This window comes from Pagrus pagrus (assembly GCF_965226575.1).
Source record: "Pagrus pagrus genome assembly, chromosome: 14".
NCBI classification, from domain to species: domain Eukaryota; kingdom Metazoa; phylum Chordata; class Actinopteri; order Spariformes; family Sparidae; genus Pagrus; species Pagrus pagrus.
The window spans coordinates 29,285,774-29,313,496 of record NC_140198.1 but is presented as its reverse complement, the minus strand read 5'-3'; the positions used below and the strand labels follow the sequence as shown (position 1 = coordinate 29,313,496).

Genomic DNA, 27,723 nt, shown 5'->3' with positions numbered 1-27,723 from the left:
ATCCATACCAACTCACCCCAAATCCAGAAGTTTTAATTTAAATGTTTTAATTTAAGTTTAACTTTCACCATTTTTGTGATTCTGTGTATGTGTATGTGTCACTGGATTCGTTTGAAATGTGTCCTGAACATCCAAGAGACCATACGGAAACTTAGCAGCATGTATTCATTTAAATTGTAATCAAATTAATAACAGGAAATCATTTATTCATTCAAAAATTCATATCTTCACTAGTTTTCTTTTTCTTGCATCAAACTTTTTATAAATGATGGAGTAATACAACATCTTTGAATTTTTGATATAGATAGTATGCCATGAATATTAACACATACAAAAGTTTCAAGGAAATTAAAATAATCCTTCTTGGAAAAATCTACAGTCAAAATATCCCAAAAAGTTTTGTGTCCTTTCAGCTCTGAAGCTTTATTTAGCAAGATCTGTGGCTATACATTTCTTATGCAGGACTAAAACGATGTGACAGAACTACATTAATACTACACAGAACCAAAGTTTGGTTGCACTACAAAGGCATCATGGACAACAAAACTTCGCCTGACTTTTAATTTGCATGCGGGTGAGTAGATGATGACTGAATTAAAATTTTTGGGTCAACATGCCCTTCAACCCAAGTGATAGAAGAGGAAAATCCCTTCTATCACGCAAGACCAGAATGATTGAAAAGGTGTTCTGGCCGCTCAGACCTTTGTCCACTTGTTTTTTCTTACCCTAGATATCCTGTGTTCACAATAATTTGGAGCTAAGTAGCTCATGTACTGAATGAAGTCCTGATGAAGATACTCTACCAAAAGGAAAGCAAAATAATTTAGATAGGAAAGTACGAATGGTTGTGCTTAATGTTTCCAGCTTTTTTGGAATCACTGTCAATGATAATTTTATAATGACACACACTACTTTATTCACTATAACTACCAAGAGCAATGCCTTACTTCTATGGCTGTTATAAATCAAATCAAATCAAATCAAATTTTATTTGTATAGCCCAAATTCACAAATCACAGTTTGCCTCAGAGGGCTTTACAATCTGTACAGAGACGACACCCTCTGTCCTTCGACCCTCGATTCGAGTGAGGAAAAACTTGCCCCAAAAAAAGGCCCTTTTAACAGGGAAAAAATGCGGAAGAAACCTCAGGGAGAGCCACAGAGGAGGGATCCCTCTCCCAGGACGGACAGACGTGCAATAGATGTCGCATGTACAGAGCAGATCAACGAGATCACAATGTATTCAATTATAAGCGATGGTTGACAGGAGTGAAAGTACACAAAGATGTATTACAGCAATAATGATGAAATGCACATGGAAATGTGATTACTAGTGATAACAGTAGTAATGATCAATGGCAAGGATGGTATGTAGCAATGCAGTACGATAATAGTAGTGGAACGTATGTAACAGAGATGTGACTAATATTAGCGACAGTAGTGGTGGGTGTCAGGCAGGGTCATGGCAGTAGGTGCATCCACGATCAGGCAGGGCCATAGCAGTAGGCGCATCCACGATCCACGACCCGGGCGCGGCCAGGATCCATGGGAGCCTGTAGGACTAGAAAGCACAAGGACTCCGGGGAAGAAGTAAGTCAGTGACATGCAGAGATGGGGCATGTATACAGGCATAATGTATACAGATGGAGAGGAGAGGAGAGGGGAGGAGAGAGAAGCTCAGTGTGTCATTGTCCCCCGGACTAGGCCTATAGCAGCATAACTAAGAGCTGGTCCAGGACAGACCTGGGCCTGTCCTGGACCAGCCCTAACTATAAGCTCTATCGAAGAGGAAGGTCTTAAGTCTACTCTTAAAGGTAGAGAGGGTGTCCGCCTCCCGGACCAAAACAGGAAGATGGTTCCACAGAAGAGGAGCTTGATAACTGAAGGCTCTGGCTCCCATTCTACTTTTGGAGACTTTAGGAACTACAAGTAATCCTGCGTTCTGGGAGCGTAATGCTCTAGTTGGGTGATAGGGTAATATGAGCTCCTGGAGATATGATGGTGCCTGACCATTAACAGCTTTGTAAGTGAGGAGAAGGATTTTAAACTCTATTCTTGATTTTACAGGGAGCCAGTGCAGAGAGGCCAGTACAGGAGTAATATGATCTCTTTTCTTAGTTCCTGTCAGTACACGTGCTGCAGCATTCTGGACCAGCTGGAGACTCTTTAGAGACTTGTTAGGGCAGCCTGATAATAGAGAATTACAATAGTCCAGTCTGGAAGTAACAAATGCATGGACTAGCTTTTCTGCGTCTTTTTGAGACAGGATGGGCCTGATTTTTGCAATGTTACGTAGATGAAAAAATGCAGACCTTGAAATCTGTTTTATGTGGGAGTTGAAGGACATATCTTGATCAAAGATAACTCCCAGATTCCTGACGGTGGTGCTGGAGGCCAAGTTAATGCCATCCAAACTAGCTATATCATTAGATAATGCATCTCTAAGGTGTTTAGGACCAAGTACTATAACTTCGGTTTTATCTGAGTTTAACAGCAGAAAATTGCAGGTCATCCAGGTCTTAATGTCCTTGAGACATGCATGGAGTTTAGTAAGCTGATTATAGAGCGTGAAGTGCAAATTTTAGGCAATGTATTGCTGTACCAATTCTTATGAAGCACAGCATGTTATTTTCAGATCCTCCTTTTAGCAGAGTAGCTGCTTCAGATCATTACCATCCTTCAACAGTTATCTGCTGAAGCTACACTGCAGGGTTCCTATGAAGTATGGAAAAGTATGGAATGCGATTGAGTAATTTCCAGTTGTGGAAGTATTGAAAAAACAAAAGCATAGCAGTTAGTAGTAGTAATAGTGCAGAAATGTTGACATATTTTCTTTGTAAGGAAGCCATACCTTTATGTCTGCCGTTCATACTTGCTCAATGCACACATTTGACAAGGCTGCACAGATGCCACAAAAATTAAATGACTTAACATTTTTCAACTCATTTTCAGTTATTATTCATAAATGAGACTAAATATAACAATAATATACTATAATTTATTTAATAAAATATGTATGGGTAGTGTTGCTTAGTTAGTTTACTTCCTCTTTGGGCAGAACTGTTTGACAGTAGAACATTGTCCAATTCCAAGTTTACTGAGGGCTGGCATTACCTAGCTACAATCTTCTGGCATTTATTCTGGCGTTATTATTCTGGTGATCCTGGTGTTTTCTTTAAGACTAATATACAGATATCTCTGCCTGACATTACATTTACTTTTTTTTACTTTTCTAGTTTAGGTTCAAAAATATACAAAGTTACTGTACTTTCAAGTGTCCAAATTCTACAGCCTTACATAGTCAGAGTTGAAAGCTATTAAATAAAATACATGGGTCCTTACAAGGTCACTACATTTTAGTCTGATCTGGACCGACTGGCTGCCTCAGCTCAGCTCATTGCAGTATGAATGATTCAGCAAGAGAAACAAATCCAACTGTCCAGACCTCTCTGGCTTCTGTATCTCACCAGTGGGTCATTATTGAGACTCAGTACACACACAGAATCCAGGAATCGAAGTAGAATAACAGCTTGTAGAAAAGATTTGGTTCTTTTTTTGCAGATAAAGTGACCTCATTTTGTTTTCGTGTCAAGACATTCTCACTAATACTTTTGTTGATAGCACTACCATGCTGGTTGGTCATGTTGAAGAATGATAAGCGAAACACCCTTTCCTAAAAGGCAGCTTGTGTCATCAGGTGCAGTGGAGGTTTACACACCCAATCTCTGTTTAGCTCTTGTTTTTGTCTTCTATTTTTTGAGATGTGATCTGTGAGGAAGGACTATAGTGTGTGATTTAGTGTAGCTGGTCCGATGATGACAGCAGACAACTTTAGGTCTGCATTTTGCTCTTCAGCCACAGTGGCTTGGTGATGCTTTCATAGTGCAGAACAAACACACAACAGTTGGTCAGAGAGAGAGAGAGAGGATGAGGAAGAGAGGAGTGTGTAGGTGGCAGTATGCTCAAGTAATAATACATCCTTCTACTCTAAACTTGTCTGCAATAGTAGTCTGACTACTGGCCTCATATCAACACCTTACACACACAGACCAGTGTCTTAAACATACACGTTATGCATACACTACTTCTTTCCAAACTCACATACTGCACTGCACGCTCCAGTTAACATACTTGAATCTGCATCAAACGAACAGCAGCAAGCTCACTTAGTGTTCACTGAATGTTTAGCTAACGATATGAATTTGTGCAGAGTAGCACTGCCTCTCCATGCAGGCACACTGTGATGGTTCGTGATGATGTTGTTGATGACTCTATAAATAACTGACATGGACATTCACTTCAGTACTTTCAAGGACACGGATTTTTGTGGTTCCAGTCGTCCCATTTTCTTCTGTGTAGCATGTCTCAGTGCGTTTCTTTGATCAGTATCTTAATGTATAAAAAATGTACAGTGTTAATGTAAATAGCAGAACCTTTATGACAAAATACAGTTATCAGTGGTTGGTATTCAAAAAAATACTCTTTCCATCCTATTAGAAATCCCTCACTGGATGAAGGGGAGGGTCACAGGTTTGATTCCCAGCACTTCCAGCTGAGGTGAGATATTCAGTGTACTCGGTCACCTACTGCATGCTCTTGCATGTTTTGTCATCAAGTGTTTTTTTGTTGTTTTGTTTTTGTCACAAGGAATTGTTGGACATAGAATATTACATCATGAGACTTGTTTTTTAAGCATGTTTTTCATTTAGTTTTGGGGGCCTGAATTAATTCTGAAGTACTGCTGATTGTTTCTACTTAAATCTTTCCCCTCGGAGATAACCTTTCTATCATAGATAAACTTTCTTGTTTAAACAAAATATTATATCTATGATTGTAATATTACTATGGCTCTGATGTACATCTATATATGTCACAAATGTGTGCTATAGTGGTGATATCTCGAGTCAATGTCAAAAGATTCCCATAACCTAACAAAGTTCATGACATAGATATATTTTGTTCAATCTGATATTAATTATTTAAGCTTTTAGATGTCAATGTTAGTAACATGTTAACAATTTAAATTAGCGATTAATCATTGAAGTCATTTATCAAGCAATGATTGCCCAACATTATTTGGTTCCAGCTTCACAATTGTGAGGATTATCTGCTTTCCTCTGTTTTCCCATCGTAAATCTATCCTTTAGACAAAAAAATCTTTTTGGCCTGATCACTATGCTGTGTGAAATCATCTGATTTTATAGACTGAACAATTGATCAAAATTAATCTTTACACAGATCAGTCAATATGAAACCATTTGTAAGTAGTAGCTGTACATTTATTGTAACTGGTTGTTCAATGAATTATATTATTATTGGAAATAAGGAAGTTCAACTGCCTTTTCCTTTTAACATTGTATGTAAAGCATGCCAACTATCTGACTTTTGTGCTCTGAACCATGAACCATTTACACCATATACCAGTACTTCCCCTGCTCACTCGGCCACATCTCATTCTGCTTTATTTCTTTTTTGCTTCCTGTCGTTCATCTGTGTGCCTGCATCAGCTTTGTTTATCCCAGACCTTCATCCCCACCTCTGTCTATGGGCACTAACCTCTCTGCTCTTGTCTCTCACTCTACTGTAGGCCTCCTGAGCCAGTTTACAGCACTGTGAACAAAGTTTGTGACAAAGCACCCTCCCCTCGACACTATTCCCCAGTGGAGTGCGACAAAAGCCTCCTCCACTCAGTCCCCCTCCCAAACTTTCACTTAAGCCTGTTCCCTGACTCGGACTTCAACAGGTACTTTCCACCACCACCATCACCACCACTTTGTGCTCTGCCACTGTAAATTGCATGCCATGTCGCCATGTAATGCTTTACACCCACTTGACTTCCTCCAATACATTCAGTTGTTTGTGCCCTCCTTTGAGCCTCAGACAACATCTTTGTGATGTTTTGTCAGGCTAGCATGTCTTTCTTCCCTCCATGTCCTTTTTCGTCATCAGGGCTCTGACTTCGCAGGAGCCTCCCAGCATTATATACCACCAATACATTGCCTGGTTTATCCGGTGGTGGGAGGAGCACTCACATCTTTTATCGACTGTACATTAGGTAAAGGTAGCAGTACCACAGTGTAGAAGTACTTTTGGTACTTTCAGTATGTGTATGTTAATACTTATACTCTAAATGCAAGATTTTTACTTGAAACAAGAGAACTCATTATACAATACAGTACAACAACTTTAATTATCGCACTCGCTGCAATTAAGAGCAGCTTGTTGTACCCAAAAAACAGTAACATGCAAAATAATAAAGATGTGGAATAGAGCCTCTGACTCATATTAATAAATAAAGTTGATAATACAATAACATTTTTATTTTTAGTGGTAAAAAAAAACTTGCAGTGGGAGTGACCATTTTAGAATAACAATAAAACATACAACACCTATACAAGTCCTGAGAGGCAAGTAAGAGAGAAAATTCTTCGATCTTTTTAGATATTATCTAAATTGTTTTCTCTCCTGTGTTGATGACTTAAGAACAGGTGAAAATGGGGGTTTGTCAGGATAATTTAGGTCTCCTTATTATTATTTTTATTCTGTTAAATGGGTGGGTGAAAAACACCTGTTTTTAGTAAAAGTAAAAAAAAATAATTGAAAAAACTTTCAGCAGTTTGAGGAATTTGGTCAGGATCAATCATGTTTTTTAAGATGCTGAAGTACCCCACTATCCCTTATTCTGTCTTTTACTGCGAGGCTGTGAAACCAGCAGATTAACAAAAAAAAACTCAGAAGACTCTTAAAGGAATAGTTCACTCTAGAACGAAATTCAGTCATTATCGACTAACCCGCATGCTGATGAGAAGTCCGGTGTAGTTTCTTATTCCTCAAAGTGCAGCTGGAGACCCGCGGGGGTACCCTCCTGCAGCAAAAATCCATATAACGGGCATTAATGGTGTCCGAGACAAAAAGGTCCATAAAACTACACAAAAACTTTCCAAAAACAATCCAACAATCCAAGTGTCCTGAAGTGGCGACATCCAGAGTTTACTCGAAAAGACGTCATTTAGTACATTTTTACAGCCTAAACAGTCACTAAACTATATTTGCCTGGAGGCAAATATAGTTTAGTGACTGGAGGCACGCTCCCGCGTGCACACGAGTCTCCCTCACAGCCGCTTGCACTACGGAAGCTGCGCCAGACGAGATCAACGAGACTTGCGATAGATACACCGGTATTTACATCCTGCCTGCAAGCACGCGGGACATTCAGAGTAATGTTTATTATATTATTGGAATCAAATATGTTGAATTTTCATTACTTTAATGTACAGCTGCATGAATAATTTATCTTGTATGATTGCATTACTCTAGATAAGGCAAACTAGCTGTGGAAACAGGAACAGCAGCAGCTTAATCCTGTTTAGCAGGGCCCGAGCACTGAGCGATGTGAGGACCCTCTTGAAATGCAAGGAATTATGGCTTGAAAACTCATGAAACTTTGCCCACACGTCATATGTGGTGAAAAATTACGTGTTTATGGGTTTTGCCCATGGGTGGGGCAAAATGGCCTTCTAGCACTCAAAACCAAGTTTCACCTACATGTATAAAATTTGGTACAGATGTGTATTGCACCAAAACCTACAAAAAAGTGCTAATTTTTTCAATCTGCACGTGTTGTATTTGAACAAACTCGTCCTTCAGCTTCAACCAGATCCATTTTGTCAGGACAATCTTAACAACTCAAAAGTTATTAAAAGCTTGAGTTTTTGTTGAAGTGCATGGCGGGGTGGTGAATATCAATGTTTTACCTTGACACAGGAAGTAGCTGTAAATCTCCTGTGCATAATCGAATCCGCACCAAACTTCACACATTTGGTAAGAGTCTTGGCTTGAGCACATTTACAGTACATGCCTATATTCCGTTACAGTCATAGCACCCCCTACAGGCAACAGGAAATTTAATTTTTCTATACTTCTCAGCCCCTGCTAGTTTGATGTACATGCATGAAATTCAGTTTATAGATATATCCAACCTACATCTACAAAAAACTCTGTTGGTGCCACTACCTCAACCCAAGAGGAAGTCAGACATTTTGAATTATTCTGCTCATTTGTGGCAGTTTGAGCGTGTTGTATTTTGATGAACACATTCTACAGCTATACCCGATCAACTTTAAATTGTGATGAAAACTTTTTAAAAGCTGGAGGTTTTGTTGAACGGCATGGCCATGGTGGAACTGAATATCAACAATTTGCCATAAAAGAGGAAGTTGTTGTAACTCAACTGCACATGATTGAATCTGCACCAAACTTCAGAAGTTTGATTGAGTCCTGTTCTGAACACATTTCATGTCAATACAGTCACAGCGTCCCCTAGTGGCAGCAGGATATAACATTTTTAAACAATTGACGTCTTCCTGCTCTGAGCTAGATACTCATGCTGAGAAAACACTTAAGACCTTCAGGATGCTGTATTGTGAAGAGAGTTTTCATTGAAAGGCGTAGCTCAATTGAAACAAGAAGTTCATGTAACTCCACTATATATGATTGAATCTGTCCCAAACTTTACATGTTTGATAAGGTTCTCGGCCTGAACACGTTAACATGCCAAATTGTACTTGCAGTTGCAGCGCCACGTAGTGGTAACGGGAAATTGCTTCTTTTTTTTTTTACTTCTATGTACTTCTGCTAGCAGGTTGACCGAATAGAAAATCCTTAAGGCCTTGATGATGGTATATGGTGATTCTTAGTTCTCATTGGATGCATTGGATGCTGATGTAGTAGCATGGAATTATTCACCATGAAACAAGAAGTTATTTGAATTTCTGCGGTCCAATCTTTCCAAAATTTCACATTTGTTATGAGTCCAACCTGAAACACAAGCCAACCAGGATGTATAGTCATAGCACCACCTACTGGCAAAGGAACATAAGCCTTGTCTGATAGTCATTATTTCATTTCCATGAAATTTTCATGGTGCGGTTTATACTTACACCTAACATGTAATTAGGCAGCTTTCTCTAGTGGGCACAGGAAGTTACAGTGACCTCTTTTGTGCAGTGTCCAAAATACATGGAAATTCAGAGGCGTGTCAAATGGTCAAAGTCTGTCAACAATCTTAATACAAATTTAAAACGGTGATGAATGGGCCCTTGCACCCCTGTATTTTTTTCCCACTGAAAAATGCAATTAAGTTTGCGCAATAGGTATAATTAAATTAAATATAATTAAAATTGGTCCAATTTTTTGTCCAGTCTTTCTCACTGTATTGTGTTTGTCCTACACAGCTAATTTTATTGTTCCCTCACAGTATGTCTAACCCCTTGATTCCACTGGGCACGTCTGTAACCTGGTGTGTGCGCTGCTGTTTTGTTCTGTCGTCCACGCAACTTCATATCCCACTGGCAGTGTTTCAGAAGCAGCGTGTCATGACTGCCTGATGTTGTTGACTTGCTCAGATTGTGTTTATTTCATTATTTTTCTTTGACTTCTTGTTTCTACTGTGGTTGAGTAGGCTATGTAGTTAAATCGTTTCTTAATTTGTCTGTTTAAAGTGTGTTTTAAGTTATTGTTAATATTTCCGACTTTGTTGTGCTGTAGATCCTGAGCCGGCACACAGTGTTTAACTGTATAAATTTAACTGGATGCATTATTCCGTTCTGCTGTCTGACTTCCTGTCTGGCTCAATCTGCTGTGCTAATTGGCCCGGCTGCACACCGCTTCTGTCTAATAAAGATTTGGCGCGTATTCTCAGCAGAGCAGAGTAGAGAGTGCCTTCTGGGGCGCTGCTAAAACGGTGACCATATTGCGTCCGTAATGTGGCCACGAGAGTCCCGATGGAATCTTTGGGGTAAGGGTGCCCATATCAGGATTTTTGGGATTGATCAATGATCACTGATTGCTGGAAGCATTATCAGCTGACACCAATCACCGATCAAAAGGATGTTTCTTTACTTTATTGTCATCTATACAGGTTAGTTATTAGTGGCATAGTAAAATTACTATTTACATTTTGAGGAAATAAATGATGACATTTATTTTACATCGAAGAAACCAAACCAAGAAATAGGTTTAAAACAAAATGAAAAGTTATCTGTAACTGTAAAAAGAGAAAAATTCTGTGCCTCAGTCTCATTTGTTTCAGTCTTTGTGCAGAGGTCTTTGTGCCCTGAAGCTACTCCACCACTTGGTCACTGCTCATATCTGGTTATTTTCATCTCTGACAGAAGATTGATAAAATGTACACTAATGTAAAGTGTCTGTAACTCCAAACTCAAAGAATTTTTACCTCCAGACTGTACTTCAGTGTATTTATTTACTGTAAACTTGTTGTTTTGTGGCATAAACCTGCAGTTTACTGTTTAACTATTCATGTTCCTCCCAACAGAAACATCCGGCTGTGTGTTTAGCCTAGCTGTAAACTGTTAGTCAGCTGTTGGCTCAGTCAGCTGTAAGCTGTTAGCTGTCACGCTGTAGGGATGGAAACAAATGGCGTTGCATCGCCCCCCCAGCCAGGGATGACAGAAAATGTACTTTTCGAATGATTAATTGAACTGACGACTGACTACAATAGAAAGCACCCAAACGAAAATAGGAAATCATTGATTGGTTTGCAGAGGCCATTGCATGCTGAAAAAAGTGACCTCACTTGTTGTCTTAAACTGCTTACCAGTGCCTATACCTCACCACATACCAACTATTTTTGTTTGAACATATAATCGCAAAACTGTGTTCAATTTAGAAACAGACAACAACAATGCTGTTATGCTTTTTATAACATCTAGCTTAGTACATTTTCTTCAGCTGATACATTTCCTGGTTTTTGCTGTTACCTTGGTAGCTCAATAGATTAATTTTAGTCTTAAGTGAATGGAGAAAAATGGGTTATAAGTGCATTTTTCCTAGGTGATTTACCTCTCTGGGACTGTGGGCTACCAACATTGCACTCAAGGATCATGAAAAACGAACCTGTATTGTCAGCTTTAAGACTGAGCTTAAAAATTAACTGCAGTGTTAAATTAGATGGGCAACCACCTTTTAAAAAAGTCTCCTTGTGATGGTAGAGTTTCTACTGCAGGATATCCATCGCTTTAGAAAATGAGTTTGTTTTCCAATTATTCCTCAGATACCATTTTATTTTATCAAGATGTGATCAGATTTTGATGAATGCCCTGCGAATGTAACATGATATGTAGAGCTGACACTTTGTTATGGCATGACTTCATTCTACAGTATAGAAAAAATATATGATGTATTATATTTAATACATATCTGTATATGTATTCAGAGATTTACAAATTGTACAGATGTATACCTGTAGTGTGTTTGGAGGGGCACATATAGACAACACAGTAACTATTTAGTAGCAGCAGTGTAGCAGTATGTAGTAGTAGTGGTATCCACTGCCATCGTAGTAGTAATATGGACATGTTATGATTTTTCATTTTAGTTTTAATTATTTGATAGATCACATATCTGGCTTAAATGTGAATCCTCTGCTGACCAACAGTTTCATGCAAGTCTGAATGATTGAAAGATCTGTTCAATAGTGAAGTAGAAGGTGTTCAGTACTGCGTATATGATTTTATCAAAGGAAGCAATCATCTGTCAGTTTGCCACATAGCAAAAGAAAGTTTTTTACTGCCTAAACACAACAATGTTGCTGTTTGTAGTTTGCTGTTTATAGAATACAAATGACTTATAATTTTTTCCTCACTTTTCAATCAAAAATTATTAGATTTTAAAAATGAAAGTAGTGGTAACAGAAGGCCCCCTTAATCGTTGCCAGGCTTTTGTTGACCTTAAGTTTTTCCTTATCTGAATGGAGATTCTAAGAATAGAGGATGTCCTATGATGTACAGATTGTAAATCCGTAGGAGGCAAATTCAGGATTTTGGGCTCAGACATTTCAGTTTTTGCAGGTTGTGATTTGATGTCCATAACTAGACCCCTGTATGAACTATAGAGTTAGCCTCATCACACATGATGTCTCTACTTATATATCTAAAATTATAAATCTTTAAATGTAATTATAAATGTTTCTTGTAAACACAAGAGCACTGTCTTACTTTTCCCTTGCAAAACATTTAATTTAGGACAATACTTTCATTTTTGTTCAGTTGTACAAATCCATACAAAGAATCAATATCCAATTTTAATCTGGTGCTAACTTTAAACCTGTGACTTACATCTTGGACCTCATACATTAGGTATCTCTGCAGGTACATCTAACTGTGAGGAACAAGATGAAGTTGAACCACAGAAGTTGCGTTTTTTTTTATTTATAGAAACCTATTTTTCATGTTTATAATTCATGATTAATCATGCATTTACCATAGGGGGTTGGTTAAGTTTCAGCTAAAATAGCATAACAGCATCAAATCACTGAATGCTTGTTTTCCAATGAATGATCGTAGACTATGATAGAGTTTATTCACAGACATTGTGCGAGGTAGGATATACATCTGTCTCTTCTGCTGTTTGCATGAATGATTTCTTTATCTGGCCCACAGCAGCTTTCTGTAAACTCTTATCCATTTGTAACTTCAACAAAATGTAATTTCAGTCTGTAGCGCATCAAAACTGCATGGATGCATGATCAGAAAATGTTCTTGTCATAGAACTTACAGGGTTGCAAATATGGTTGAAAATACTGTAGCTCAGAATCAGGGTGTGTCTGCTCTATGAGTAATGCCTGAATGTATGCAAATCAACCTGTTGTCAGGGATGGTTTAATTCTGTCTATTTTTAAGGTTTGAATTTATAGAGGGGGTGCTGTCACTACAGGATATGTTGCATTTTATCATAAAACAGCATGTGTTTGTACATGACACTGGCTTGCTTAATCAAGACACTGGAGTGCTGATGTGTCTTTAAGTAGGTGGTAGGCTTTGTTCACAGTGAAACACTGTATGGGGTTCTGTCTGGGTAACTGGTGGACCACAAATGACATATGACTAGTAGTTCTGAAGAAAGAAGAGATAAATGCCTCAAGGAAAATCATTCATTCACCAGCAGATGTCAGTGTGCTGCTTACATTTATGATGTCATTCCCACACCTGGTTGTCTCCTGGAAGGGTAATATGTTGCTGCTTTTAGATGTGTCAGATGTCACTTGATATTAAATATGGCAGGCAAATGCCGAAATTCAAAATAATTTGATTTCATTGCTGTTTACTTTTGCGAGATGTTACTTCTGTTTGGCAATAAAGAGAAATGACTTCTGTCACCATTCAGTAGGTTTCACTCCTACTGTTATCTCTTACACTATAGGTACTAATTCAGTGCTATACAACAAAAATATTTTCATATGGGATGTCTTGAACCAAATCGTCTTAACGTGAGAGTCTTAATCCTAAAGTATAGCTCTATTTGATTCTGTACCCTGAAAATATACTGAAGGAGCTAGCATCCTTCAGTATATGTTTGTACTCATTCCATGCATCCTGGTGTGTGTGCATGTGTAAGAAAGAGAAAGAGAGAGAGAGAAAGCAAGCCAATGTGTGTGTTAGCATGTGATGAGCTTCCTTCTCCGTCAGAACTGAATTGGGGACAAGTGATCCTAAGTAGAACACCATCCCCCTGTGGTCTCCAGTAGTCTTTGAGCTCTGTAGACTGAGCAAAGCATCACTGAGGCTTTTGTCGAAGTACCGAGCAGTTGCTGCCCACCTCTGTGTCATCCATTGCCTGAGCTGAAGATGCTGAAATCCACCGACTCCCCCGAGCTGATGTATTATCTCAACTGTCTGTATAGGGAACCCAGGAAGGTTGTGCTCCACAAAGGCTCCACAGGCCTGGGCTTCAACATAGTGGGCGGTGAAGACGGCGAGGGCATCTTTGTGTCCTTCATCCTGGCAGGAGGGCCTGCTGACCTGAGCGGAGAGCTGAGGCGAGGCGATCAGATCTTATCGGTGAGTGAACCACCTCAGGCTGATTTTATAGACACATACCTGTGTTGGAAAACATTTTGTGTCATGTGTTGAAAATGAGTATAATAGCCTTTAAAAACTCGAAATACAAGCTCTCTACATACAAATGCAAACAATCTGCTTACCTGTTACAATCTTTATACCATAAGTGATCACAAAAAGCCCAAACTGATCAAAACAAAGGCTGGGCAGCTGGGTTTCAACAAGATTCCCTCTATTTTTAAAATGGTCGACTCTTGCTAAACCTGTGTGTCCCTGCATATTAATAGAAAGTGTCATAGTCCCACTGGCCTGGATTCATTTTCAGGGCCAAAAACTAAGAAGCTGGCATTTCTTTATTCCTGCAGTATTTCTCCATTACTACAGAGAGGTGTAGTGTGTCTGTGGTAGTTAGCAGTAAGTCTATTCTGGGGTTTTAAAGGTGAGTAAATAGTTCCCCCCCAAAATGAAAATTCCATCATTATTTACTTAGCCCCATGCCGATGGCATGTCTGATGAAGTTTTGTAGTCCACAAACATTTCTGAAGCTTCGCAGCAAAACAGTGTTGCAGTAGCTGGGGACTTGTTTTAAAATGTAAAAAGAAACAACCAAAAAAAAAAAGTAAAATGACTCCATACAGCTTGTCAAGCATAATCCAAGTCTCCATAAGCCCTTAGATCCCAAATTGATTTGAAAACAGAATACTCTAACCCTAAATGCGTAGTTGAGCTTGTGCACCTTGCTTACACTTTTAGCTTGGCAACTGCAGAGAAAATTTTGGCTTTGAAAAGGGTGTAAATGACGTCTTTTGAATGAGTTTTGACTCTACAACACTGGGGTTTGAAAACTACTTCCGCTACATTCACAGAGAAAAATAAACTATTTCATAAAATGAAGTGCTGAGTCTCACCGGAGTGAAGCTGCTCTGTAGTCTGGTGGTACGATAGCAGCTACTTCTGTATCTTCTGTCAGATAGCAGCAGGGTGAACAGACTGTGGCTGGGTGGGTGTTGTCTTTTAGTATCTTTGGGCTCTGTGCAGCCATCTCGCTTCACTGATGTCAGCGATGCTCTGTAGATGGTACCAGTGATGTTCTGGTGGTTTTAATCACCCGCTGTAGAGCCTTCCTGTCCTGGGCCATGATGAACCATGCCAGTTTGTGATGTTTCCAGTCAGGATGCTCTCTAATGCTCCTCTGTAGAAGTTGACCAGAATCTGGCTATGGAATTTAGCCTCCTTAAGTTTCTGCAGGAGACTTTTCTGTGCTTTTTTAACCAGGGTGGTGATGTGTGATGACTAAGATATGTTAATATGGTAATTCCAACGAACCTATAACTGTGCACCTGCTCCACCTCAGCTCCACTGAATGTAGACATGGGTGTGTGTCTTTGCCTCCTGTTTTCTAAAATCAACACTCAGCTCATGGTTTTGCTGATATTGAGCAGTAGATTGTTCTCTGTGCGCCACTCTGCACGATTGTTGATTTCCTCCTAATATGACCTCTTGTCGTTGTTTATAATGCGGCAGATGATGGTGGTGTCATCCTCATACTTCACTATAGAGTTCTCTTGATGTCTGGGAGTGCAGTCATGGGTGTACAGTGTGAACATGAGGGGGCTGAGCACACAGCCCTGGGGTGTTCAGGTGTTGAGCAGCCACATAGAGAAGAGAAGTAGACTGCATCAGTGTTGTATTTTCACAGTAGAGTCATAATCACCTGACTTAGTCAGCATATTCTCCCATTAAATCAGTATCTTTACAATCTTAGGTTTTAAGAACACATCCTGGGGCGGCTGTAGCTCAGGAGGTAGAGCGGGTCGTCTAGTAACCGGAAGGTCACTGGTTCAAATCCCGGCTCCCCCTAGTTACATGTCGAAGTATCCTCGAGTCGAAGTATCCTTGGCTGCATGGCAGCCTCCGGCATCAGTGTATGAATGTGTGTGTGAATGGGTGAATGTGGCATGTGTTGTAAAGTGCTTTGAGCTGTCCGAGAGGACTGGAAAAGCGCTATATAAATGCAGACCATTTACCATTTATCCTGCATTGTTTGTACAACTAATAACAAAATTGAATGTATGTATGATGGCTTACTGAGATGATGAACACCGTCTTCCAGTGGCTGGTAGGAAGTGATTGTTCTTCCTCATTATAGTTCATTTTAACAGTTTGCCTCCCACACTATTGCCAAAATGTGCAACAAATTACACTGCCTCATTTCATTGTAGGGTTGTGGTATTATATAACCTGCACATTGTTAAATCAACATTGAGCTGCTTACCTGTTAATTTGCAACCAATCAGAACCTCTGTCAACCCTGAGGAAAGCAGGCAGTTAAGGTGCCTGGTTATGAAATCTAACAACTTCCCCTGTCTATCCCCACATATTGACTTACATTCCTCTATCTGTACACACACTATGTACATGTCCAATTTGGCTCTATTTGCACTTACACCTGAGTCTCTTTGGTCTGTTGCATTGCCTCAGCTGTCTTAACACTGAAGGACAGCACATTAACTGGTGAAGAGTGTCAGACATAAAAGTGTGTTAATCATCTTGAGTAAAGCAACAGAAACTGAGCCATCCTTGGATTTCCCTCTATGAGATGACCATTTTAATGTGGCTTAAATGGAGCCCACACTTCTTCATATTTTGTCAAGGAAGATTTGGTGTCAGCAGCAGCTATTGTGATGGTGTGACAAAAATGAAAGACACAAAGAAAAATACATTCAAAATGGTAAATAAATATAAAATAGAAATGAAAACTCCTAGAGTCCTTCCATTTAAGGGGGCAGTTTGTGAGCTATGGAAAAAAAAACTTGCATTATCAGCAGAATGTAAGGAAATAACAGTATTGACATTATGTCTAAGATGTCCTTGTTCTTTGTTAAGATATCTACTGAAGTTAGCTTGCTAACCAGCTAGCCCTGGCCCATCCCATCTCATAATACTTACTTTGTACTTCAAGAAGAGTCTGATAACCCCTGTAGTTGGGAGATGTACGCCAGCAAAAGCTCTCTCAGCTTTTACTGTAATAAATGAACAAAATAAACTCAGAAAATGTGAAGAAACAAAATAGTTTTTCCTTACTAAACAGAAAACACAACTGATCCCAATTGCTGCATTAACTCGAAAAACACAATTCATTCAAACTAGACATTGACAAAATAAAACTCACCAACAACCTAGTGTAAACGATCTGCAATGTATCCTTGGTTGTCAAACCAACCTCTGTCAGTCTTGGGAGCAGTGACCGGTCCCATTTTGGTGTCCAGCTGTTTTCATTCTCAAGCTGATAAATCCTTGACGCCCGTGGTGACTCCCCCTGTGATCCGAGTTCTTGGTCCAGGCAAATTCTTGGACCACTGGCTCCACAGCTAGCTGAGCCATGAGCTTATGGTAGCTAGCTACAGCCAAGTTAGCAAGAGGGCAGCAGTTGTTGTTCATTCTGGTTACCTGCTAACCCTTGTGTTTTTGGAGCAACCTTCGGATTCTGGCTATATTCTACAAATTACACCTGTACTGGTGCAGAATAAAGTATGGCTCATTTGTGTTGCAGTTGTCCAATAAAACAGAAATTCCACAAAAATATTCCTGTGATTGTTCCCTCTTCAGGTAAATGGCATTGACCTCCGAGGAGCAACACATGAACAAGCTGCAGCGGCACTGAAAGGAGCTGGACAGGTGGTCACCATCATTGCCCAGTACAGACCTGAAGGTGACTCCACACAAACATACACAGGACAATGCTTAGGCATGTCTCTCCTACCCATTGAGTGATATGGATGTAATCAGGCCAAGGCATGGCTCACCATGTGTTTCACTGCTAACTTTATTCACATATCACTGTCACAACACTTCCAGTATTCAGTTCTGTTGAATGTTGCATCCCACAGAATTCTCTTTTCAGATATGGTGAAATAAAGAGCTAAAATAAGAAGACCACACTATATTTGTTGGAAACAGCCCAGTCACAGTATCTGGGACAAAAGACAAACAATATAAGAGCCTAGAAGAATATTTTGATGCCTACATACTATACTTTTAGGATTTCTGTCCACATAAACCTTGCAGGAAAACTGTCTTTTGTATGGATTTTATATTAAAAATGTTATAAATAAGATAAATAAGAGGCAGTGTTTTAAAGACTTTATTGGTCTCTGAGGCGGCTCTGCCCCTATGTTGTGTGCCCCAGTGATGTTGGGATCTATGTGGTACAAGAAACATTCTTCCAGCGGGCTTCAACTCTCTTCCAGCTCTTTCTTAAACTGGGAAACAATGCAAGGTCATTTCTCACTTCTCACTCCTAACCCTTCTCTTATGGATACAATTTAAGTTAAGATGTCAATTCTTCTGTCAGGTTTCACCTTCAGAATAAGAGCTCCATGAGCCTCAGTGAAAGTGTCCATTAATGGTTTCAGTTTTTCACAAAGGTATGCACAGTGTTCACTTCAGTATCATGAATAATCAGATATCTGGAAAAAGAAAAAAATATGTGCTTGGGTCTGTTACTGTAGGGGGTGGTAATGGGAAGTAGTCTTTATTGAGTTTGTGATCTGATTAGTGATTGAGAAGTTTTACAGTATAAAAACAGTTTTACACATTTTCTCTTGCTGTGCTATCTTTAAATAGACACAGTTGTGTGCCATACATTAAACATAGTCTTTGAAGTATTCTTACTGACAGAAAGTTGTGAGTCTGAAAAGAGTTCTGAGAAGGATGTAATGGTAACATATTATTCAACAAACACAATTGTATTTGTTTTAAATTAGTTTGTGCTTTCTTTGTCCTGTAGCTTCAGCATGTACATTGTAATAACCCATGCAGGGCATGTTCATGCTAATTCACATCTACCAAAGACTGCCTGCCAACCCTCTGTCAGTTAACATGTAGTGGATCAGACAGCTTTGACTGGTGACATGTCTCCTCTGATTAAGGTCAGCAGCAGCACTATCTACTCGAGCGCTGTAGAGACAGTGACTCATGGTCAGAGACCTCTCAATGTCTCAGAGGTGCCAAATTCTCAAAGTGTCCAGGCCCTGGGAGCTCTGGTGGGTGTTTGCATCAAAAGTTTCTATTTCAAGGACTCTTTCTCCTTTATCTAAAACCTAACATTGAGGAAGCTTTATCTGCTGAGTCAGGGTTCCTTCATACATTCCTTGATTTATGCTGAGAACATCAGTCATACCTGAGCCACAATCATTGGCAACAGCTGCCTCAAGAGAGTGGTATTGGTGTTAGATTGCCTTTGCTTCCAAAACATGACCTATTTTTTTTAGGATCTTGAAAGCTTTTTGCACATTTTATAGTTCAGAAGCTCAGGCTGACTTTGCTCAGTCTCACAGGAGACTGTGATACGTAGTGCGGGAAAGATCAGTAGGGAAGCATCAACTTTTATCTGAAGCCATCTGTAATCAAGAGGATGACAATGAAATCTGTTTCATCAAATGCTCACACCTCACTCATTAAAATCGTTGCCTTGTTCCTGTCTGAGGTGACATCTTAGTGCTGACTAACTGGACTCTCGAGCCTTCTAGGACTAACCACTGCTTTCTCTTCTTACCCATCAGAACTTGCTCTATGCTCACCACGACGGGCCCACTCTCCTGCACCAGGTTTGTGCCATTGGCACCTGTGGCTGCTCTGAGCTTTAGCATGATTCACTAGGGCTCCTCTAAGTGAGGGTCATTGAGTGAATGTGACCACAGACAGTCTGTTCACGCCTCTTCACCGAGCATTAAAGCACACCTCATCCTTTCCTCTCCTAATCTGTTTGACTCTTACTCCACTGTACATGCACTTTTGAAACCCTCCTGACTTTACCTTTTGTTTCTGTGTTCCCAGGTCATGACCCTTCCAATTGTGTCTTTTCTTTTTCCTCTTTAGAAATGTATTTAAAATGATGTGCTTTCCTTAAGATTGGTGTGATATTATCATCAGTACATGCAGACACTTACACATGGTTACTCTTCTGTCGCAGCTCAATATAATTGCTTCATAAAGTCTTTATTTTGCTTCTTTACATACCTGCATTTTGAGGAAGTTCACCCACAAATGATAATTCAGTCATTATCCTGAATATACCCATATACCCATATTATCATTACCCCCATGCAGAGGGAAAAATCAACTTTGGTAGTCCACAAAAAATTGCTGGAGCTTCACAACTAAACAACGTTCTAGCATTCTACGAAACAACTGAAGTAGCTGGGGACTTGTTTTAAAATTAAAAAATATAAGTGAAAAAAATGGCTCCATACAGCTCATCAGGCTTAATCCAAGTCTCTAGAAGCCCAGTGATCCCAAATTGATTTGAAACAAGCTTGACTGTGCTTCGAGGGTGTAAAAAACATCTTTTCAAATCAATTTGGGATCTCAGGACTTGTTCAGGAGAATGCTGCAACGCTGTTTTGCTGTGACATTCCAAAAATGTTTTGTGGTCTACAAAATTTCAACCGACTTTCCTTTGACCAGGGGGTGAGTAGATAATGACGGAATTTTCATTGTTGTGTCAACTGTTCCTTTGATGTTCAGTTGAGCTGTCATCAGTTTTCTCTGGGGGGTAGTATAGTTATTATTGTTATCCAAAGGTAAATATAGTCGTAAAGTAAAGTGTTGATAGTGTTGCTTTTGGATTATCCAGATTAACAAGGATACTGTCTCTGGACAGAGACAGTATGGGTTTTTTTGTGTTTTCTTTCTTTCTTTTTTTTTTTACATATATAAGTTGTCATTGCTCTTAACCCCCAAAATTGAATGTCATTCACTCCAATTGTATTGAGGTGAAGATAGAGGTGTCAGCAGTAAATTTCTTATAACCTCAACAAATTATTCCAAAACTATACAGGGTGCATGGCTGGATAGAACGAGATAAATGTGAACTTCAGGGTTAGCTAGTTTTATGTGCAATATGTCTTCAGTTTTAAAACACAAGTGATGTTGTGCTTTACGATTTACAAATGTAAACAGGCAGTCAACACCTATGTAAGATTTGATGAGACTTCTGCCTTCAGAGACACAGGAAGGAGCATGCAGAGGCTGCTGGGTACCATGATGCTGATATCACAGTCATGGTACTCCAGCAACTTTGCAAATTCATGAAGTACAATTGCTTGAGAGGGATCAAGTCACATGAACTGCATTTGAGATGTACAGTACACAGGTAGTATTGCAAAACCAGTTGTAAAAAGAACCCAGAAGTTATACTTCAACAAAACTAAAGATATCATGTTAAACGATTACTTTGGTAAAAACGAAAGTCATCCATACGAATAGTACTTTAGTAAAAGTCTGAAAGTAATTTTCTGGCAATAGATTTCTTTAAAGTAACATTGTGGTATAGAAATTGGCATTTTGTGTGATTTGGCGCCCCCCACAGTTTCTGAGTGCAACACCACTACAATTTACATATACAAATACAAATACAAATAACAGGTCTGTAGCAGTTTGTCAGATGTTAGGTAGGGCCTAACTACAAACAAAAATGTGTTGAAAACTTGAATGCTGAAGTAAACATGTATGTAAAGCTGTGATCCTACATATACAGATCCTACACATAGTGCAGAAACAAGTGGTAGGGGGGCAGAGTGGCTGTGACAGAGACACCATTCACACTATTAAAATATACTGTACCATCAAAATCATTTTGAAACTGTTATTTCAAGGTAAAAAAGTTACAAAATTTTGCAGGAAGTATCAAAAGTATATTGATAGATATATAGTGTGTATTTACTACTGTATATACACTGGGTTGTCTGTCTGGCTGATTATCTGATCTGATATTCAGCCTTTTTATCTAATTGCCAATAAAATACATTTATTTAAAAATGTGCTACTGATACTCTGATACTGCATGCAATCTGCAAAATAAGACCACCATCAGAAGACCTAAGGGTCCTAGACGGTTCATAGGCTAAGAGCAAATTTGATAAATAGGTAGGACCAAGACCATTACGAGCTTTATAAATAAGTAAAAGGATCTTAAAATTGATTCTGAAGCTCACAGGTGGCCAGTGGAGAGATTTTAAAATTGGTGTAACATGCGCTCTCTTTTTGGTCCTTGTCAGTTTGGTCCAATGCACAGCTGAGTTTTGAAGTAATTAAAGCAGAGTGATAATCTTTTTAGGGAGAATAGAAAGTAGCGCAATAAAATAGTCAAATCTGCATGTAATAATATTAATGTCTCTGTGTTGGCTTGAGAGAGAAGCAGCCTGTTACGCTCGGCCTAGGGCTGCCAAAGCGTGACATAAAACAAATGACCAAAGAGTGTATTTACAACAATAATTACAAATATAATGATAAAGTGCAACTATACAGAGTGTGAGTGACAATATATATACAGTGGTGAAGCCTCTGTTCAGGGTGAGCTCAGGCCAAAATAACAAACAAAAACCCAATCTAAACTTCCGATCTGTAATCTAACTAAACCCTATGAATGAAAAGGAACAAAAAGACATTACTAACCCTACCTCCCTAACCTAACCAAAAGTACCAGCCAATCCCTAGCTGCCACGTCACCTGTTCTTGGCCAATGCCGTGCGGGACCTGATGAGTGGAGATCAGCTTTGGAGGGAGACAGGAGCTCTCACTCAGCTTGGAACCTAAACACACAAATTAATAGCACAACACAAATGCAAAATACGGCTGGAGCCGTAACAGGCCATACTGATTAAAGACAGTCTTATGGTGCATTCAGACCAAACGCAAAGATAATTCTGTCTGGATGACTGCAGCTTCCTGCACTGCCTGAGGCTGACCAGTGCCCATTTCTCAGCTGCCGGGCACCTGTCCATCTGTCTCTGGTGAATGGCAGTTTCTTAATAGGTGTGTTAAAATCAATAAATATTAACTGTGACGAGCAAGTAGACATAGACTGAATTAATCTGCTTTATCAGTATGAAGTCAAAACAAAAATTTTGCCGTGATCTGACTGCAATTAAAACTATTAATGATTATTATCCTCTCCTCCATTGCTGTTCATGAATGTCCAGACATCAGCATCATTAACGTCATGACGTCAGTGTGAATGTCAACGCCGATAGGCTCTCACGACACAGCATTACACAAAATCCTTGCTTGAGTTCAATATTTTCAGCTCACACAAATGATTTTCAGTGACTTTGTATGTAATCGAGATGCCCGAATAATTTGTCTTGTGTGGTCTGAACGCAGTTATGTTTCTTGTGTGAGGCTCAAAGCTCAGATCAAAGATAACTTTTTTAAACTTGTTGAGTTTTTAACTTGTTGAGAGGGATTTAATGCCACTGCTTCCAGTTTCACATTGACTTTGGCTCTCTGGGCTTCAGTACCAATGACCAAGACTTCAGTTTTGTCCTGATAGAGCTGTAGAAAATTCTCATTCATCCATAGCTTGATATGTAAAATACAGTTGAAAAGGGAATCTATTGGTCATGAGTCATCGAGAGACACAGCAATGTAAAGTTGTGTGTTGTCAGCATAGCTATGGGAATTCATGCCATGCCTCCCGCATGGCTCCATGTTGGACCTAAATTCATTTACAACCTTGACTAGTTCCTTCTCTGTGCTATGATGTGTCAACAAACAAGATCCTCTAAAATGTTATTTAAAAATGGAAAATTGGACACTGGTCTGTAGTTTTTTAGAAGTGAGGCATCTAAATTGTTTCGCTTCAGATAAGGTTTTACTATAGCAGTTTTCAGAGCAGTAAGGAAAACACCTGTCTGAAGTGAATAGTTTATTTATTCATTAAATCTTCATCCAAAATCTGTTTTAAAAAAGGTTGTGAGAATGGGATCTAAAAAACAAGTTACTGGTTTTGATTAAGAAATAACTCTTATAATGATTATTAATTTAGAGAAGTGTTGTCTTACATGTTAAATTGCCTTATTGTAGATATTCAGCTGTTCACGGAAAATGTGATCGTTGATGGTTAATTTGTTCTTTCTCCATCTTTCTGCTGTTGGACAGTTTCTCTTTAATTGTTTGATTTTGTGGTTTCTCCAGGAAGGGTACTGGATTAGAGTTATTTTTTTCAGTTTTATTGGGGCAGCTGTGTTGTCGTAAGTTTACTGATTAAACTATCTACAATAAGATCACGAGAGGAGGGGAAAATGTCTGCAGGGGTGTCAAGTAGAAGAGCAACAACATTTGCAGCCACTTCAGTAGTAAAATAGCACTTCCTCACAGTTCGTTCTGGATTATCCTGTTGTATAAAACCATTGACAGTGAAAAAAACAGAAATGATCAGAGAAGCCTACATCCACAACAAAGTAATTTTGGCAGACAGGTCATGTGTTATCACAAGGTCCAACGTGTGGCCTCTGCTATGAGTAGGCTGAAGCAAAAGAATCTGATTGATTATCCAAATGCAAGTTAAAATCATCTAAAATAATAATTTGGTCATATTTGGTGTGGATAACCTTTCCGGGAAGAGAAATTGTAGTTTGATGATGAGGCTTCAATAAGCATTGCTGGTCCACCTGTATTAAGCCATGTCTCAGTTATAAACATGCAGTCAATAATTATCTAAAATCAGGTCAATAATAAGAATTATTTTGATTAAAAGTGATCTAACATTCAAAAGTGCCATATTCAGGGTCACTTGTAAAGTTTTCTTATGAGGTAGATCAGTAGATGATGATTTTGTGTATGGATCTGATATTATAAAAAAATGTGTTAAAAACAGGACTGATTGGACACTGGTTGTCTGTATTCAGCAGTACTGTAGGGGGAGTTAATCGACCCATGAAAGTCTGTGGAAGATTTATGTGAAACAAGGGTGCATTCCATTGCACTCGGAACTCAGACACTCATTTGATTGACAGCCATTTACATAGCCAGCAGTATGTCAGCACACATAGTGAATAATTACTTTTTACCTCTTCATCACTTTTGAGTTATATATTGTTTGTTTTGTGGAACGTGCAGTAAATACAACGTTGAAATTTTTTTTTACTACCAGGTGACAAACAGAAACCACCCCCCATCTGCCCTCTATAATGGTGCGTTGCATTGCAAGTCAAAAGTCTGAATTTCCGAGTTGGTATTCCTGTCTAAAAGCTTCCCAGTGCATCTGCTCCGAAAAAACATGGACGCTTGTGTTTGAGTGGCAAGTCTGTGCTTCACAAGCAACTACAGCAGCTGACATGACAGTTTAACAGTAACAGGGGCACTTACTGTCAAAGACTTCTATAGGGCACAAATCAACTGAATGAAAGTGAAAATTACAGCTATTAAGTTGGATAAACTGCAAGTTTCACAAGCCAAACACTATATGAGGTTAAAACTGACCGCCATACTACTGTGATGTCATCTGTGTATATGAGTTTCCGACTTCCAACTCGGATGGAGTTTGTGTTGCACTTCTCCGTGTGCGGTGGTTGTTTGACAAAGGACCACAACAGCAGCCTGCAGCAGCGTCAGGTCAGGTCAGGTCAGGTGTGAATAAAAGGCGCAAGAAGGATGGAGGCCGTCAGTTACAAAAAGCGGAGGACTGTTTAAAAAGTCAGTACAATTGTTCACAAAGTGACTGTCTCTGTTCCTACAGTAACCTTCGAGCCAGATGTAAAGTTGGCGTAAGAAGCTGAACTTTACTTCGCTGAAACGCGGAAAGGAGAGGGGGGGTGATTACCTGCTTCCCACGAGCTGTATGAATTCCTGCTTCAGTCGTTTTCTTATGTCATTTGTTCCGGCTTGAACAACAACCAACGAGGCAGAGCTGTGGTCGTGAATAACCTGCAGTGCAACTGGTGTAATGTCAATTACGCAGGCACCTGGATGACACCTGGAAGCACCTGTCACGTTCGGCCACTGTTCACCGCGACATGCCAAAGCATGGAGGTGCCAACAACAAGCACCCCGGGTGGGTGCCACACTTGATTGCCTAACCACCTGGAGGGTTTCGCCCTGATTGCAGCAGGTTGGGTGAGGACAGAAGGCAGACAGCCAGGGAGCGCAGCAGCAGAGGAACCCAGCAGAAAAGCAGCAGCAGCCACCACGTGGAGTGGAGCAGGCTTGTGTGTTAAGTTTAGCCCTGGGGGTGGGCCACATGTCGTCACTCAGGACCAGGGTATCAATTGAGAGGATCAGTTCACCTCCAGTCATGGCTAATCTGGACCAGGGAAAGCATAGAAGGGTGGCTCTGCCAAGTGGAACAGCAGCTGCACACTCAGCGTAGCGAGAGGTGTTCAATCAGTTCAGTTTCAGTTTAGTTTATTTGAAAGGGACAATGCACATTAATAAACATTGTATAAAAAAACATACATGTAAATGCACTCGAATAAGCTTAAAAAACTAGTTTTCATCGATTGTCCCTTTGCCAGTTTGTACAAGGCAACCTTTAAAAAGAACAACAATGGAATAAGATATTGTACCACATAGGGTAGACACAAACACATACTACTGTCCGTAAATACATACATAATAAATACACATTTGGACTACAACAAGGTGATGTGTGTCCACGTTAATAATACACATTTGGACAACAAGTCACATCGGACAACAATATCAATATCAACATCAGTGCTCACATCTTTGGGTGTCAAGAAGCCAGTTCTTAACATTTGCTTGGAATGAGTGATATGTAGGAGATTCTCTGATTGATTGTGGCAGTGTGTTCCATTGATGTGATGCTTTGAATGAGAATACAGCCTGGCTGAAAGTGGTTTTCCTTAACAGGATTATGCAATCTTTTTTTGTCGCACCTCGCGTAGTTCTAATAGCAGAGGATTTGAACTTAATAAAACTCGATAGTGGAGGAGGAGCTGAGCCCTGCATGATCTTGTATACGTTTTTGTATGTAATTAGGTTGTCCCAGCTCAAAAGTTTATACTTTTTCAGGATATGGCAATGGTGATGTCTAAAGGGTTTTTTGTCTAGTGTTTTAAGTGCTTGTTTGTAAAGTGATTCCAAAGGTTTTAGAGCAGTGGAATGAGCGTTAGACAATGTGGAGGGTTGTTTGGATTGAGCAGCGGCCACAATGATGAACTCCACCTTGCTTCTTAGATCCTGTTTCAACCATCTGACGTCCTCCTGTAACTGTAAGTAAGCCGGCTGGCAGTCATGACAAAAGTGTCAAAAGTGCCCGTAACCAGCTAAAAACAGACCTTGCTAAGATAGCATAAGACATCCCGCTATTCCGACATGTCTCTATTTAGACATCCCGCTATTCCGATATGTCTCTATTTAGACATGCCGCTGTTCCGACATGTTTCTATCTAGACATGCCGGTATTCCGACACATTTTAGAACCACTATTCCGCCTGTTTATTAGTTTTAAAACATGAAAAATGCAAGAACAGGAGCCGGACCCTCTACGCGCTTTTGACTAGACTGTGTGGCGCCGTCAAAATACAGAAGATTAAGTTGATATCTCAGTCAACATGTACTCCTATCCTGCTTCTGGGCCGGATTAGTTGGGCTAATACACGTCGTAATTACTGGGAGTCGGAACACCGGGCATACCCTGCTAATAGGCCTATGTATTTGTGTATATGTATTCTATGAGAAACAGTGTCTCAGATGCAAAAAAAAAAAAAAAAAAAGGAAAGGAAAGGAAACGTCTGACAACAACGTAATCAATCAATGTCGGAAAAGTGGAATGTTTGAAAAATAGTAAAGTGCCGCTACTCCGACAATGAAAAAACAAATGTCGAAATAGTGGGACGCTTGAAAAATTATTTTAATGCTGCTATTCCGACAATTAGAGGTCAATGTCTAAATAGCAGCATGTAACCACAGTAATTTACTTTGACTTAAAAACAAGTCCACAGTTAATATCCAGCATGTGTTCTCCGGTCTTGTTGTGCTCAATGACAAGCTGCAGAGTTAGGACGGATGGAGCCAAAAAGTCTCAAAGTTAACTACATTAAAGGTGCATTTTGTAAGATCT

The 27,723-nt window shown here is 39.6% G+C and overlaps 1 protein-coding gene across 23 annotated transcripts in view; it reads left to right on the top strand.

The window, feature by feature from the left end:
* Positions 1 to 27,723, top strand: part of dlg2 (discs, large homolog 2) — a 355,738-nt gene that overhangs the window by 306,556 nt on the left and 21,459 nt on the right. For 16 of the 23 annotated variants that reach the window (XM_084373899.1, XM_084373897.1, XM_084373882.1 and 13 more), the window contains 6 exons: positions 4,498 to 4,557; positions 5,588 to 5,743; positions 13,700 to 13,856; positions 17,466 to 17,568; positions 18,788 to 18,901; positions 19,421 to 19,465. In XM_084373899.1, coding sequence (XP_084230025.1) covers positions 4,498 to 4,557; positions 5,588 to 5,743; positions 13,700 to 13,856; positions 17,466 to 17,568; positions 18,788 to 18,901; positions 19,421 to 19,465 — 635 coding nt within the window. The remainder of the gene's footprint in view (positions 1 to 4,497; positions 4,558 to 5,587; positions 5,744 to 13,699; positions 13,857 to 17,465; positions 17,569 to 18,787; positions 18,902 to 19,420; positions 19,466 to 27,723) is intronic. The other 7 variants (XM_084373893.1, XM_084373883.1, XM_084373884.1 and 4 more) reach the window with 3 other exon arrangements.